This window comes from Salmo salar, chromosome ssa11 (assembly GCF_905237065.1).
Source record: "Salmo salar chromosome ssa11, Ssal_v3.1, whole genome shotgun sequence".
Taxonomy (NCBI): domain Eukaryota; kingdom Metazoa; phylum Chordata; class Actinopteri; order Salmoniformes; family Salmonidae; genus Salmo; species Salmo salar.
Window position 1 is genome coordinate 101,965,970 of NC_059452.1, and position 17,393 is coordinate 101,983,362.

Genomic DNA, 17,393 nt, shown 5'->3' on the forward strand with positions numbered 1-17,393 from the left:
ATTCTGCAGACTACATTACTTAGAACTAACAACATTCTGCAGACTACATTACTTAGAACTAACAACATTCTGTAGACTACATTACTTAGAACTAACAACGTTCTGTAGACTACATTGTTCTGACTCTAGGTGGGTTGGTGAAAGATAACATACACTGTGTTATATGGTGGAGTAGTCATGTAGCGTTAGCATACTGTTAGCTCCATAGCTAAGAATGCTAGAGAGTAGGTCCGATGACCATTTAGTTCAGCAGGAAGTGAAACACTAGCCTCTATTCAGGCTAACTGGCTTGCTAATTGGCTGTTTGTGCTCATGGGCCCTGGTCAAATGTAGTGCACTATAAATCAGTTTCAATTAGGGTGCAAATTAGGGTGCCATTTAAGACACAGGGTCAGAGTTCCCATCGGACAGTAGAGCTGATGGCATCAGCAGAACTGAATCTCTCTGTGACAAAACTGTATCTCTCTTTGACATAACTGTATCTCTCTGTGACTTAAAAACTGTATGTCTCTGTGACATAACTGCATCTCTCTGTGACATAACTGTATCTCTCTGTGACATAAAAACTATATCTCTCTGTGACATAACTGTATCTTTCTGTGACATAGCTGTATCTCTCTGTGACTTAAAAACTGTATGTCTCTGTGACATAACTGTATCTCTCTGTGACATAACAACTATATCTCTCTGTGACATAACTGTATCTCTCTGTGACATAAAAACTATATCTCTCTGTGGCATAACTGTATCTGTGACATAACTGTATTTCTCTGTGACATAACTGTATCTCTCTCGGTTGTTTCAGACGTCTTAACACCCTGAACAAGTGTTGCTCCATGAAACTAGATGTCAGCCACCCCAGGAAGAAAGTAAGTAATCTCTCCATCTCTCCATCTTTTATTATCTCCAAACCGACATGAATGTCTGGTGTTTAAAGAGGTGATCTGAATGAATGTCTGGAGTTAAAGAGGTGATCTGAATGCATGTCTGGAGTTAAAGAGGTGATCTGAATGAATGTCTGGTGTTAAAGAGGTGATCTGAATGCATGTCTGGAGTTAAAGAGGTGATCTGAATGAATGTCTGGAGTTAAAGAGGTGATCTGAATGAATATCTGGTGTTAAAGAGGTGATCTGAATGAATGTCTGGAGTTAAAGAGATGATCTGAATGAATGATACATATGAATCAGAGAAAAATGCAAAATGCTGGAGATTTTCACATTCAGAGGATGCGGCCTGTACTGTGCATGGTCAGAAAAAAACTAAATATATTCTGCCACCTTGTGGTAAATGATGGATATAGCACCATTCAATGAGCAAAACCAATGTTTTTGATCACACACAACTGACTTGGACAATAACAGGCCCATGATTAAACTCCACCTATTAAATGTTTTATGTGCCTGACCCTGGTCTGTTAGGAGAGGAGTTTTATACTGATGGAATGTGTCGGGGCGGCAGGGAGCCTAGTGGTTAGAGCGTTGGGCCAGTCATCGAAAGGTTGCTAGATCGCCCCTGAACAAGGCAGTTAACCCACTGTTCCTAGGCCGTCATTGTAAATAAGAATTTGTACTTAACTGACTTGACTGGTAAAATAAAGAGAATGTGTTTTGCGGTAGTACAGACCAATATACTATACTCCCTCTCTCTCTATACTCCCTCTCTATACTCCCTCTCTCTCTATACTCCCTCTCTCTCTATACTCCCTCTCTCTCTATACTCCCTCTCTCTCTATACTCCCTCTCTCTCTATACTCCCTCTCTGTACTCCCTCTCTCTCTATACTCCCTCTCTATACTCCCTCTCTCTCTATACTCTCTCTCTCTCTATACTCCCTCTCTATACTCCCTCTCTCTCTATACTCCCTCTCTATACTCCCTCTCTCTCTATACTCCCTCTCTCTATACTCCCTCTCTCTCTATACTCCCTCTCTATACTCCCTCTCTCTATACTCCCTCTCTATACTCCCTCTCTATACTCCCTCTCTCTCTATACTCCCTCTCTCTCTACTCCCTCTCTCTCTCTACTCCCTCTCTCTCGCTACTCCCTCTCTCTCTCTACTCCCTCCCTCTCTATACTCCCTCTCTATACTCCCTCTCTCTCTATACTCCCTCTCTCTATATACTCCCTCTCTCTCTATACTCCATCTTTCTCTATACTCCCTCTCTCTATACTCCCTCTCTCTATACTCCCTCTCTATACTCCCTCTCTCTCTATACTCCCTCTCTCTCTATACTCCCTCTCTATACTCCCTCTCTCTCTCTACTCCCTCTCTCTCTATACTCCCTCTCTCTCTCTATACTCCCTCTCTCTCTATACTCCCTCTCTCTCTATACTCCCTCTCTATATTCCCTCTCTCTCTATACTCCCTTTCTCTATATACTTCCTCTCTCTATATACTCCCTCTCTATACTGCTTCTCTCTCTATACTCCCTCCCTCTCTATACTCCCTCTCTATACTCCCTCTCTATACTCCCTTTCTATACTCCCTCTCTCTCTACTCCCTCTCTCTCTCTATACTCCCTCTCTATACTCCCTCCCTCTCTCTACTCCCTCTCGCTACTCCCTCTCTATACTCCCTCCCTCTCTATACTCCCTTTCTATACTCTCTCTATACTCCCTCTCTATACTCCCTCTCTATACTCCCTCTCTATACTCTCTCTCTATACTCCCTCCCTCTCTATACTCCCTCCCTCTCTATACTCCCTCTCTCCCTACTCCCTCTCTCTCTATATACTCTCTCTCTATTCTCCCTCTCTCTCTATACTCCCTCCCTATACTCCCTCTCTCTCTCTATACTCCCTCTCTATACTCCCTCCCTCTCTATTCTCCCTCTCTCTGTATACTCCCTCTCTCTCTATACTCCCTCTCTATACTCCCTCCCTCTCTATACTCCCTCTCTATACTCCCTCCTTCTCTATACTCCCTCTCTCTCTACTCCCTCTCTCTCCATACTCCCTCTCTATACTCCCTCTCTCTCTATACTCCCTCCCTCTCTATACTCCCTCTCTCTCTACTCCCTCTCTCTCTATACTCCCTCTCTATACTTCCTCCCTCTCTATACTCCCTCTCTATACTCCCTCCCTCTCTATACTCCATACTCCCTCTCTATACTCTCTCTCCCCAGACTGATGATTCCGATGATGATGACCCGCTGGCCATCAGTAAGAGATGGACCTTTGAATGGAACAGCCGGCGCTGGTCCCGCCTCCAGGACATGCACTTCCTGCTGGGCTCGCCCAATGAGAGCAGCCCTGAGGGGTGCCAGGGGGAGGGGCGACTGAGGAGCACAGTGAGCAGTGAGAGCGTCCTGACGGACCTGAGCGAACCAGAGATCACGGATATATCCTCTCTGCACAGTCAAGACTCTCTGGGAGCCATGCTGCCAGACTCTGTCTCTATGGCCTCACTGGCAGGGCCCTACCAGGTTAGTCTGTCTTCATGTCTGCCTCCCAAATGGCACCTTATTCCCTATGTAGTGTATTACTTATGAATAGGACCCATTGGGCTCCCTATTCCCTATGTAGTGTATTACTTATGAATAGGACCCATTGGGCTCCCTATTTCCTATGTAGTGTATTACTTATGAATAGGACCCATTGGGCTCCCTATTCCCTATGTAGTGTATTACTTAATAATAGGACCCATTGGGCTCCCTATTCCCTATGTAGTGTATTACTTAATAATAGGACCCATTGGGCTCCCTATTCCCTATGTAGTGTATTACTTAATAATAGGACCCATTGGGCTCCCTATTCCCTATGTAGTTGTGGCATAATTATAAATCTTCTTCGGGATCGGTGTCCCTTCCACGGGACGGTTGAGCTAACGTAGGCTAATGCGATTAGCATGAGGTTGTAAGTAACAAGAACATTTCCCAGGACATAGACATATCTGATATTGGCAGAAAGCTTAAATTGTTGTTTATCTAACTGCACTGTCCAATTTCCAGTATCTATTACAGTGAAATAATACCATACTATTGTTTGAGGAGAGTGCACAATTTTGAACATGAAAAGTTATTAATAAACCAATTAGGGATACATGGTTCGTCTAAAACTTTGCACATGCACTGCTGCCATCTAGTGGCCAAAATCTACGTTGCACCTGGGCTAGAATAATACATTATGGCCTTTGTCCTGCATTTCAAATATGATGGTACAAAATAAATACAAAAGAACGGTTGTTTTTTTCTTTGTATTATCTTTAACCAGATCTAATGTGTTATATTCTACTACATTCCTTTCACATTTCCACAACCTTCAAAGTGTTTCCTTTCAAATGGTACCAAGAATATGCATATCCTTGCTTCAGGGCCTGAGCTACAGGCAGTTAGATTGGGATATGTCATTTTAGGAGAAAATTGAAAAAAAGGGCCGGATCCTTAAGAGGCAAGACGCAGCCATTTTGTTTTGCGTCAAGACTAATAACAAAATGAATTGACATGTGCATTCCCATAATGCACTTTGACCTGACCCTGGTACGGCAACCTGCACATACCAAGACGGAGCCGCTCTTCCTCCCGGAGAAGTCTTGCCCGCTCCAAGACCTCTCCATCACGGTCCACAACTCCCGTCTGATGTTCAACCTTTCCATGTTCTCCCATGTCACCCTGCTCCTCCGTACACTCCGCTGGCTTCCAGTCGAAGCTGGCGTCCACTACAAAACCATGGTTCTTACCTACAGAACAGCAAGAGAAACTGCCCCTCCCTACCTTCAGTCTGTGATCGAACCCTACACCCTAACCCGAACACTCCGTTCTGCCACCTCTGGTCTCTTGGCTGTGATAGGTGGTTGTCTCACCTAGCTATCTTAAGAAGAATGAACTACAATAAGGGGCTCTGGATGAGAGCGTCTGCTGAATGACTAACATGTCAATGTAAATGAATGGACATTGTTAATAATGCATGAAGTTATTTAGGTCAAAACACTACGTCATCCACCTTTTTTAAGTCTGAGATACAGTACTGAGTGATTCCCAGTAAATGCTCGTACTGTAAGTAACTAAAAGAGTTATGTATCTGTTAAACCTGTAAACATTTCACTGTGTCATATCAAAGATGGACACTGACGTCATGTTTATTTTGTACCACGTCACAGCAGTTCTGTCTCTTCAGGTGTCTACTTTATTATTGTGACGTGCACAAGTACAGCGAAAAGGATTTCTTTTCCCAACAATGCAGTAATCAGTATACTGTATAGTAGTATATAAAATAAATTAAAGTAAAGTAGAAGTTAAACCCACTCTTATCAGTGTGAATACAAACGCCTTTAAGGGCTGTAATGGTCTGAAGACCCTGTGAGAGGGAATGGTACAGCTGGACTGTTGCATGTCTGCGCTTCAATGTTCTTCTCTCACCTGTTACAGTGTGTCATTGTGCCCCAGTGTTTTGTCCCACATTGACCTCTGATCGTCAGCCATGTCAGGTGTGTCAGTACGATACTGGACCTGTCTGCTGTGTGACAAACCCAAGCTTTTTCATGACATTTTTTTAATGTCTGAACGGACCTCTCTGCCAGCCAGTCTGAACATACCTCTCTGCCAGCCAGTCTGAACGGACCTCTCTGCCAGCCAGTCTGAACGGACCTCTCTGCCAGCCAGTCTGAACGGACCTCTCTGCCAGCCAGTCTGAACGGACCTCTCTGCCAGCCAGTCTGAACGGACCTCTTTGCCAGCCAGTCTGAACGGACCTCTTTGCCAGCCAGTCTGAACGGACCTCTTTGCCAGCCAGTCTGAACATACCTCTCTGCCAGCCAGTCTGAACGGACCTCTCTGCCAGCCAGTCTGAACGGACCTCTTTGCCAGCCATTCTCAACGGACTTCTCTGCCAGCCAGTCTGAACGGACCTCTCTGCCAGCCAGTCTGAACATACCTCTCTGCCAGCCAGTCTGAACATACCTCTCTGCCAGCCAGTCTGAACGGACCTCTCTGCCAGCCAGTCTGAACGGACCTCTCTGCCAGCCAGTCTGAACGGACCTCTCTGCCAGCCAGTCTGAACGAACCTCTCTGCCAGCCAGTCTGAACGGACCTCTCTGCCAGCCAGTCTGAACATACCTCTCTGCCAGCCAGTCTGAACGGACCTCTCTGCCAGCCAGTCTGAACGGACCTCTCTGCCAGCCAGTCTGAACGGACCTCTCTGCCAGCCAGTCTGAACATACCTCTCTGCCAGCCAGTCTGAACGGACCTCTCTGCCAGCCAGTCTGAACGGACCTCTCTGCCAGCCAGTCTGAACGGACCTCTCTGCCAGCCAGTCTGAACGGACCTCTCTGCCAGCCAGTCTGAACATACTTCTCTGCCAGCCAGTCTGAACGGACCATGTATTGTCTATTTTTATTTAACCTTTATTTAACCTTTATTTAACTAGGCAAGTCAGTTAAGAACAAATTCTTATTTACAATGACGGCCTACATTGGCCAAACCCGGAAGACGCTGGACCAATTGTGCACCGCCCTATGGGACTCCCAATCACAGCCGGTTGTGATACAGCCTGGAATGGAACCAGGGTCTGTAGTGACTCCTCTAACACTGTGATGCAGTGTCTTAGACCGCTGTGATACAGCCTGGAATGGAACCGGGGTCTGTAGTGACTCCTCTAACACTGAGATGCAGTGTCTTAGACCGCTGTGATACAGCCTGGAATGGAACCGGGGTCTGTAGTGACTCCTCTAGCACTGAGATGCAGTGCCTTAGACCGCTGTGATACAGCCTGGAATGGAACCGGGGTCTGTAGTGACTCCTCTAACACTGAGATGCAGTGCCTTAGACCGCTGTGATACAGCCTGGAATGGAACCGGGGTCTGTAGTGACTCCTCTAACACTGAGATGCAGTGTCTTAGACCGCTGTGATACAGCCTGGAATGGAACCGGGGTCTGTAGTGACTCCTCTAACACTGAGATGCAGTGTCTTAGACCGCTGTGATACAGCCTGGAATGGAACCGGGGTCTGTAGTGACTCCTCTAACACTGAGATGCAGTGCCTTAGACCTCTGCACCACTCGGGAGCCCCTGTGAAGTGATTTGTGACATTCTGAACATTTCTAACCATTTAGAGTGTGAGTCAACCACTATCATACACATGTTGTTTTGAAATGGGCCTGCAAAGTCTGTGTAAACCTTTCCAACACTCACCAGGGAACTCCCAGGATGCAACGGGACCTGTCATTGTGTTTTCTGATAAACTCCATTATGATCGTCTCCACTTCTCCGTAAAGGGTTTGGGACACTATTTGCCAGTGCTTCCATTTCCACAATACCCTGATGTCCTGTGAGAATTTATTTTAGCGCTGCCCTTCACAGTTTTGTTGGAAATATTACTGGAAGTGCTCTGTTAGGCTTCCTGGAAGTGCTCTGTTAGCTTCCTGGAAGTGCTCTGTTAGCTTCCTGGAAGTGCTCTGTTAGCTTCCTGGAAGTGCTCTGTTCAGCTTCCTGGAAGTTCTCTGTTCAGCTTCCTGGAAGTTCTCTGTTCAGCTTCCTGGAAGTTCTCTGTTAGCTTCCTGGAAGTGATCTGTCAGCAGTGTGTGGATGTGAGCCAACACTGCCTCGGCTCTGGCATCACTGGTCTCAGGTAAGGGAAAGAGTGATAAACCATCAGCATTGCTGTGGGGTTCTGATTTGCGATAAGCAATCTACACACAATAACCCATAATGACAAAGCAAAAACAGGTTTTTAGAAATGTTTGAAAATGTATTCAACCTTTTAAAACAGAAAAACCTTATTTACATAAGTATTCAGACCCTTTGCTATGAGACTTGAAATTGAACTCAGGTGCATCCTGTTTCCATTGATCATCCTTGAGATGTTTCTACAACTTGATTGGAGTCCACCTGTGGTAAATTCAATTGATTGGACATTATTTGGAAAGGCACACACCTGTTTATATACGGTCCCACAGTTGACAGTGCATGTCAGAGCAAAAACCAAGCCATGAGGTTGAAGGAATTGTCCATAGAGCTCCGAGACAGGATTGTGTCGAAGCACAGATCTGGGGAAGGGTACCAAACTGTTTCTGCAGCATTTCATGTCCCCAAGAACACAATGGCCTCTATCATTCTTAAATGGAAGAAGTTTGGAACCACCAAGACTCTTCCAAGAGCTGGCCGCCCGGCCAAACTGAGCAATCGGGGGAGAAGGGCCTTGATCAGGGAGGTGACAAAGAACCTGATGGTCACTCTGACAGAGCTCCAGAGTTCCTTTGTGGAGATGGGAGAACCTTCCAGACGGACAACCATCTCTGCAGCACTCCATCAATCAGGCCTTTATGGTAGAGTGGCCAGACGGAAGCCACTCCTCAGTAAAGGCACATGACAGTCCGCCTGGAGTTTGCCAAAAGGCACCTAATGGACTCTGACCATGAGAAACAAGATTCTCTGGTCTGATATAATCAAGATTGAACTCTTTGGCCTGAATGCCAAGTGTCACGACTGGAGGAAACCTGGCACCATTCCTACGGTGAAGCATGGTGGTGGCAGCATCATGCTGTGGGGATGTTATTCAGCGGCAGGGACTGGGAGACTAGTCAGGATCAAGGGAAAGATGAATGGAGCAAAGTACAGAGAGATCCTTGATGAAAACCTGCTCCAGAGCGCTCAGGACCTCAGACTGCGGTGAAGGTTCACCTTCCAACAGCACAACGACCCTAAGCACACAGCCAAGACAACGCAGGAGTGGCTTTGGGACAAGTCTCTGAATGTTCAGAGTGGCTCAGCCAGAGCCCGGACTTGAACCAGATCGAACATCTCTGGAGAGACCAGAAAATAGCTGTGCTGCAACGCTCCCCATCCAACCTGACAGAGCTTGAGAGGATCTGCAGAGAAGAATGGGAGAAACTCCCCAAATACGTTTGCCAAGGTTGTTGCGTTCTACACAAGAAGACTTGAGGCTGTAATCGCTGCCAAAAATGTTTCAACATAGTACTGAATAAAGGGTCTGAATACTTATGTAAATGTGATATTGTAGTTAATTTTTAATACATTAGCAAAAACACATTTTAACCTGTATTTGCTTTGTAATTATGGGGTATTGTGTGTAGATTAATGAGGAAAAACAACAATTTCATCCATTTTAGAATAAGGCTGTAACGTAACAAAATATGGAAAAAGTCAACAGGTCTGAATACTTTCATAATGCTCTGTAGACAAGGGTTATCGGTACAGAGTCAATGTGTTCAGGTTAGTTAAGGTAATTGATGTAATATGTATGTAGGGGTAAAGTGACTATGCATAGATAATAAACAGCAAGTGTAAAAACAGGGGTCAATGCAAATAGTCCGGGTTGCCAATCAGTAAGAGTTTGCAAGCCCTGCCACATCCGACGAGCGTCAGAGCTGGTGTAGTAGTATTTAATATTAGTCCTGTGTTGATGCTTTGCCTGTTTGATGGTTTGTCAGAGGGCGTAGCTGGATTTCTTATGTGTCCGGATTAGTGTCTCACTCCTTGAAAGAGGCAGCTCTAGCCTTTAGCTCAGTGCGGATGTTGCCTGTAATCCTTGGCTTCTGGTTGGGATATGTACGTACGATCACTGTGGGGACGAAGCTGTCGATGCACTTATTGACGAAGCCGTTAACTGATGTGGTCTATTTCTCAATGCCATCGGATGAATCCCAGAACATATTCCAGTCTGTGCTAGCAAAACACTCCTTTAGCGTAGCATCTGCATCATCTGACCACTTCGTTATTGAGCGAGTCACTGGTACTTCCTGTTTGAGTTTTTGCTTGTATGCAGCAATCAGGAGGATAGAATTATGGTCAGATTTGCCAAATGGAGGGCGAGGTAGAGCTTTGTATGGATCTCTGTGTGTGGAGTAAATGTGGTCTAGAGTTTTTTTTCCCTCTGGTTGCACATGGGACGTGCTGGTAGAAATCGAGACTTCCCTTAATATTAGAGATTGCGCACCAGCTGTTATTGCCAAATAGACACAGACCGTCACCCCTCTCGCCAACGAATTCTCACCAAGCACCAACATCTATTAATCTGGGCACAGACATAAATTCAACATCTATTAATCTGGGCACAGACGTACATTCAACATCTATTAATCTGGGCACAGACGTACATTCAACATCTATTAATCTGGGCACAGACGTACATTCAACATCTATTAATCTGCGCACAGACGTACATTCAACATCTATTAATCTGCGCACAGACGTACATTCAACATCTATTAATCTGGGCACAGACGTACATTCAACATCTATTAATCTGGGCACAGACGTACATTCAACATCTATTAATCTGGGCACAGACGTACATTCAACATCTATTAATCTGGGCACAGACGTACATTCAACATCTATTAATTTACATTTTAGTCATTTAGCAGACGCTCTTATCCAGAGCGACCTACAGTAGTGACGTTTTCATTAATACTGGTCCCCCGTGGGTATCGAACCCACAACCCTGGTGTTGCAAGTGCTTTATCAACTAAACCACAGGGGACCTCATTGGTTCACCGTAATTTTGTTAAAATGACGTGGAAACAACGTCGATTCAACCAGTGTGTGCCCAGTTGGTTGTTGTCTTGCCATAGGGCTCCCTATTCCCTATCTAAGTAGTGCACTACACATGGAATAGGAAGCCCCATAGGCCCTGGTCAACAGTAGTGCACTACATAGGGAATAGGGAGCCCTATGGGCCCTGGTCAACAGTAGTGCACTACACATGGAATAGGAAGCCCTATGGGCCCTGGTCAACAGTAGTGCACTACATAGGGAATAGGGAGCCCTATGGGCCCTGGTCAACAGTAGTGCACTACACATGGAATAGGAAGCCCTATGGGCCCTGGTCAACAGTAGTGCACTATATAGGGAATATGATGCCATTTGGAACACTCATTTTGTCTTTGTTTTGCTGATTTTAATGTGTTATTTTATCTGTTATTTTAATGTGTTATTTTATAGTTTTTTAAAGCTTTTTTTTAGTCATATAGCTGATGTTTTTTTATGTGAAGTGACTTTAGGAGTTTTGAAAAGCACTAAATAGATCAAATAAATGCTTTTTATTTATTTTTTATTACCAGCCCCCAAGAGACCTGTCCCACTACAACTCTCTACCAATCAAAAGCAGCCGTCACGGCCAGGGTGGGCGGAGTCCGGCAAAGGCCTTCCTGCGTCGCATGGAGATGATGCGTACCTGGGGGCCGTCCTCCAAGAGGAAGTCAGGAAGTGGACGGGCGCCGCTCGTCATCAGTGGGCCAGTCCTACATGGGGAGGAGCCCCAGGCGTTACAGACGCTCCACTGTGTTCCCATCAATCAATCAGAGGACAGTCTTCATCCTCCCCACCAATCAGACGACAACTCGTCCCTTATCGCCCTCGGCAACGGCAGCACTGGCCAATCGATGACGAGCGGTGTGAGTTCCATGCGTCCCTGTGTGAGGGAGTCTGTCTCCAAGCCTCTGCCTAAAAGAGGAAGTATGTACCTGGAAGACATGCAGCTGCTCTCTGGCGCCCCCCGTGTTCGGAGGACTGAAGCACAACAGAGCCCGTTCAGCAGGAACCACTTCCGCTCCTATGAGGACCTGCTGGTCCACATCCCCAAGAACCACAAACCAGGCACCTTCCCCAAAGCCTTGTCTATAGAGAGTCTAGCCACAGCCACCAACCACCAGCACCAAACCCCCTCTCCCTCCCCACTCCACCCCAGCAAAGGCTCCCCCTGGACGGGTACGGCTCTGTCCAAGAAGCCTCCCTGTCCTGGAGCTCCGCGGGGCAGCAGGGTGAGTGTGTATGACAACGTCCCCGGGTCTCACCTTTACGCGTCCACAGGTGACCTGCTGGATGTGGACCGAGACGATCACCTGTTCCCCCACCTGGATGACATCATCAGTCACATCAGCGGCCTGCAGCAGATTGTAGACCACTGGAGTCGCATCGTGCTGCCGGAGGGTGGGGTGGGGGAGGAGGGGGAGGCAGGGGAGGGAAAGAGGGGTGAGGGTGAGGGGGAGGGGAGGACCACACCCAGTGAGGGGGAGGGAGAGGGGAGGACCACACCCAGTGAGGGGGAGGGAGAGGGGAGGACCATGCCCAGTGAGGGGGAGAGAGACGGGGTCTCCCTGATTGACATAGAGTCTACAGGGACCAGAGAGAGGAGAGACTCTGGAGTGGGAGCTTCCCTTACCAGACCACGGTGAGTGTCTGTCTCTCTAACGTAACTTTATGTATCCTGGTCAGTCTCTCTGGTCAGTCTCTCTGGTCAGTCTCTCTGAGTCTTTTGTCTTTCATTTCTCTCTCTCTCCCCCCCCTCCCTCCCTCCCTTCCTCCCTCCAGTCTGCGGTGGCCGAGCTTCCGCCTCTCTGACCATCTGCGCCAATCAGGCTCCGTGCTGCAGATCAGTAGCCAATCAGCAGGCCAGCTCAGCCTGCTCCAGAAGTTTTCTCTGCTCCGACTCACAGCGATCATGGAGAATTACTCCATGTCTAACAAACACGGCTGGACCTGGTAGGTACACGCGCACACACCATGACACACCATCACACACCATCACACACCATCACACCATCACACACGCGCACACTGCACACACACACATGCACACACAATCACACACGCGCACACATGCACACACACGCGCACACACACATGAATGCAAGCATGCGCTTGTACACACACTGCACACACTGCACACACTCAGTCACCTCCTCTACCTTCTCTCTCCCAGGTCTGTCCCTAAGTTTATGAAGCGTTTGAAGGTCCCTGACTACAGGGAGAGAAGCGTGTTTGGTGTTCCCCTCATCGTTCACACACAGCGCTGTGGTTACCCTCTACCTCTTTGTCTACAGCAGGCCCTGAGACATCTCAGAATGCACTGCCTTGACCAGGTATGCACGCACGCACGCACACACACATACACGCACGCACGCACGCACACACGCACTCAAACAGTTGCGTAAGTCAATCAAATGTATTTATAAATCCCTTCTTACATCAGCTGATGTCTCAAAGTGCTGTACAGAAACCCAGCCTAAAACCCCAAACAGCAAGCAATGCAGATGTCAAATCAAATGAAATGTATTTGTAACATACACATGGTTAGCAGATGTTAATGCGAGTGTAGCGAAATGCTTGTGCTTCTAGTTCTGGCAGTGCAGTAATATCTAACAAGTAATCTAACAATTCCACAACAACTACCTTTTACACACAAGTGTAAAGGAATGAATACGAATATGTACATAAATATATAAATGAGTGATGGCCGAACCGCATAGGCAAGATGCAGTAGATGGTATAGAGTACAGTATATACATATGAGCTGAGTAATGTAGGCTATGTAAACATTATATAAAGTGGCATTGTTTAAAGTGACTAGTGATACATATATTACATCCAATTTTTCCATTATTAAAAGTGGCTGGAGTTGAGTCAGTATGTTGGCAGCAGCCACTCAATGTTAGTGATGGCTGTTTAACAGTCTGATGGCCTTGAGATAGAAGCAGTTTTTCATTCTCTCGGTCCCAGCTTTGATGCACCTGTACTGACCTCGCCTTCTGGATGATAGCAGGGTGAACAGGCAGTGGCTCGGGTGGTTGTTGTCCTTGATGATCTTTTTAGTCTTCCTGTGACATCGGGTGGTGAAGGTGTCATGGAGGACAGGTAGTTTGCCCCCGGTGATGCGTTGTGCAGACCTCACTACCCTCTGGAGAGCCTTACGATTATGGGCGGAGCAGCTGCCGTACCAGGCGGTAATACAGCCAGACAGGATGCTCTCGATTGTGCATCTGTAAAAGTTTGTGAGTGTTTTTGGTGACAAGCCAAATTTCTTCAGCCTCCTGAGGTTGAAGAGGCGCTGTTGCGCCTTCTTCACCACACTGTCTGTGTGGGTGGACCATTTCAGTTTGTCCGTGATGTGTACGCCGAGGAACTTAAAACTTTCCACCTCTCCACCATTGGGTGAGAGGTTATTTTCCTGACACCACACTCCGAGGGCCCTCACCTCCTCCCTGTAGGTCGTCTTGTCATTGTTGGTGATCAAGCCTACCACTGTAGTGTCGTCTGCAAACTTGATGATTGAGTTGGAGGTGTGATTGGCCACACAGTCATGGGCGAACAGGGAGTATAGGAGAGGGCTGAGAACACACCCTTGTGGGGCCCCAGCGTTGAGGATCAGCGGGGTGGAGATGTTGTTTCCTACATTCACCACCTGGGGGCGTCCCGTCAAGAAGTCCAGGACCCAGTTGCACAGGGCGGGGTCGAGACCCAGGGTCTCGAGCTTAATGACGAGTTTGGAGGGTACTATGGTGTTAAATGCTGAGCTATAATCTATGAACAGCATTCTTACATAGGTATTCCTCTTGTCCAGATGGGTTAGGGCAGTGTGCAGTGTGATGGCGATTGTGTCGTCTGTGGACCTATTTGGGCAGTAAGCAAATTGGAGTGGGTCTAGGGTGTCGGGTTAGGTGGAGGTGATATGGTCCTTGACTAGTCTCTCAAAGCACTTCACGATGACGGAAGTGAGTGCTACTGGGCGGTAGTCATTTAGCTCAGTTACCTTAGCTTTCATAGATGTAGAAGCTCGGTGGCTAGGAAAAACTCCCTAGAAAGGCCAGAACCTAGGAAGAAACCTAGAGAGGAACCAGGCTCTGAGGGGTGGCCGGTCCTCTTCTGGCTGTGCCGGCTGGAGATTATAACAGAACATGGCCAAGATGTTCAAATGTTCATAAATGACTAGCATGGTCAAATAATAATCTCAGTGGTTGTAGAGGGTGCAACAGGTCAGCACCTCAGGAGTAAATGTCAGTTGGCTTTTCATAGCCGATCATTCAGAGGTCGAGACAGCAGGTGCGGTAGAGAGAGAGAGTCCAAAACAGCAGATCTGAGACAGGTAGCAGGGTTCCATAGCCGCAGGCAGAACAGTTGAAACTGGAGCAGCAGCATGACCAGGTGGACTGAGGACAACAAGGAGTCATCAAGCCAGGTAGTTCTGAGGCATGGTCCTAGGGCTCAGGTCCTCAGAGAGGGGAGGGAGAGAGAGAGAATTAGAGGGAGCACACTTAAATTCACACAGGACACCAGATAAGACTTACACCATAGACTATTGCAGCATAGATACTGGAGACTGAGATGGGGGGGGGGTCGAGGGACACTGTGGCCCCGTCCGACAGTGATATCAACAGACCACCAACTTATCATCCTGAGATAAGGCTGAGTATAGCCCACGAAGATCTCCTCAACCGCACGAGACCGAGCTGTGAAGGTGTGAAGTCTCGTATACGGGCATTGAGACAGTAGTGTAACTCTCACTCTCTCCCTCTCTCCCTCTCTCCCTCTACTCCTCTCTCCCTCTCTCCCTCTACTCCTCTCTCCCTCTCTCCCTCTACTCCTCTCTCCCTCTACTCCTCTCTCCCTCTCTCCCTCTACTCCTCTCTCCCTCTACTCCTCTCTCCCTCTCTCCCTCTACTCCTCTCTCCCACTCCCTCTACTCCTCTCTCCCTCTCTCCCTCTACTCCTCTCTGCCTCTACTCCTCTCTCCCTCTCTCCCTCTACTCCTCTCTCCCTCTCTCCCTCTACTCCTCTCTCCCTCTACTCCTCTCTCCCGCTCTCCCTCTACTCCTCTCTCCCACTCCCTCTACTCCTCTCTCTCTCTCTCCCTCTACTCCTCTCTCCCTCTCTCCCTCTACTCCTCTCTCCCTCTACTCCTCTCTCCCACTCCCTCTTTCCCTCTTTCCCTCCACTCCTCTATTCCACTTTCTCCCTCTCTCCCATTCTCCCTCTCTCCCTCTCTCCCTATCTCTCCCCTTATCCCTCTCTCTCCCCTTCTCCCTCTCCTAGGTGGGTCTGTTCCGTAAATCTGGTGTGAAGTCTCGTATCCAGGCGTTGAGACAGGAGTGTGAGACCAGTCCTGACAGTGTGTGTTACGAGGACCAGTCAGCGTACGACGTAGCAGACATGGTTAAACAGTTCTTCAGAGACCTTCCTGAACCTCTATTGACGAGCAAGCTGGGAGAGACCTTCCTGCATATATACCAGTGTAAGAACACACACAAACTGACGTACATGGACACACACTCATGGAAGCATGCACAGGGGCGGCAGGTAGCCTAGTGGTTAGAGCGTTGGACTAGTAACCGAAAGGTTTGCTAGATTGAATCCCCGAGCTGACAAGGTAAAAATCTGTTGTTCTGCCCCTGAACAAGGCAGTTAACCCACTGTTCCCCGGTAGGCCGTCGTTGTAAATAAGACTTTGTTCTTAACTGACTTGCCTAGTTAAATAAAGGTTAAATAATATTTTTTCCAGAACTTCAGAACTCAGAACTTTTCTAATTTCAGCTCAATGCAATTCAAATATCCTTGATTTGTAGCATTAGTTTAGCGTAACCTAGCTGTGTTCAACAGGAAACTGAACCTGACAGATAGCCAGTAGCGTTAGTCTAGCGTAACCTAGCTGTGTTCAACAGGAAAGTGAACCTGACAGGTAGCCAGTAGCATTAGTTTAGCGTAACCTAGCTGTGTTCAACAGGAAAGTGAACCTGACAGATAGCCAGTAGCATTAGTCTAGCGTAACCTAGCTGTGTTCAACAGGAAAGTGAACGTGACAGATAGCCAGTAGCATTAGCCTAGCGTAACCTAGCTGTCTTCAACAGGAAAGTGAACCTGTCAGGTAGCCAGTAGCATTAGTCTAGCGTAACCTAGCTGTGTTCAACAGGAAAGTGAACCTGACAGATAGCCAGTAGCATTAGTCTAGCGTAACCTAGCTGTGTTCAACAGGAAAGTGAACCTGACAGATAGCCAGTAGCATTAGCCTAGCGTAACCTAGCTGTGTTCAACAGGAAAGTGAACCTGACAGGTAGCCAGTAGCATTAGTCTAGCGTAACCTAGCTGTGTTCAACAGGAAAGTGAACCTGACAGGTAGCCAGTAGCATTAGTTTAGCGTAACCTAGCTGTGTTCAACAGGAAAGTGAACCTGACAGGTAGCCAGTAGCATTAGTCTAGCGTAACCTAGCTGTGTTCAACAGGAAAGTGAACCTGACAGGTAGCCAGTAGCATTAGTCTAGCGTAACCTAGCTGTGTTCAACAGGAAAGTGAACCTGACAGATAGCCAGTAGCATTAGTCTAGCGTAACCTAGCTGTGTTCAACAGGAAAGTGAACCTGACAGATAGCCAGTAGCATTAGCCTAGCGTAACCTAGCTGTGTTCAACAGGAAAGTGAACCTGTCAGGTAGCCAGTAGCATTAGTCTAGCGTAACCTAGCTGACGAGATGCAATTTTCCTGATTTCTGGCCCATTTTCTCTCTGGTTGATCTAGTCACCCTGATTCTGTCCATCATCCTACAAGGGTAAAAACTCCAATAACTTCTGAATGGAATTATGAGACATGAGGTTTGGACCATTGGTTTTCCTAGAGGAGTATCTTAACAATTACCACTGATTAGTATATCCACCATTTTTGCAACACAGAAATC

General features: G+C 47.3%; 1 protein-coding gene across 5 annotated transcripts in view; it reads left to right on the forward strand.

The window, feature by feature from the left end:
* Positions 1–17,393, forward strand: part of stard13a (StAR related lipid transfer domain containing 13a) — a 177,410-nt gene that overhangs the window by 151,824 nt on the left and 8,193 nt on the right. For all 5 annotated transcript variants that reach the window (XM_045690197.1, XM_045690196.1, XM_045690198.1 and 2 more), the window contains 6 exons: positions 806–869; positions 3,124–3,423; positions 11,016–12,124; positions 12,265–12,435; positions 12,656–12,815; positions 15,763–15,961. In XM_045690197.1, the coding sequence (XP_045546153.1) occupies positions 806–869; positions 3,124–3,423; positions 11,016–12,124; positions 12,265–12,435; positions 12,656–12,815; positions 15,763–15,961 (2,003 nt within the window). The remainder of the gene's footprint in view (positions 1–805; positions 870–3,123; positions 3,424–11,015; positions 12,125–12,264; positions 12,436–12,655; positions 12,816–15,762; positions 15,962–17,393) is intronic.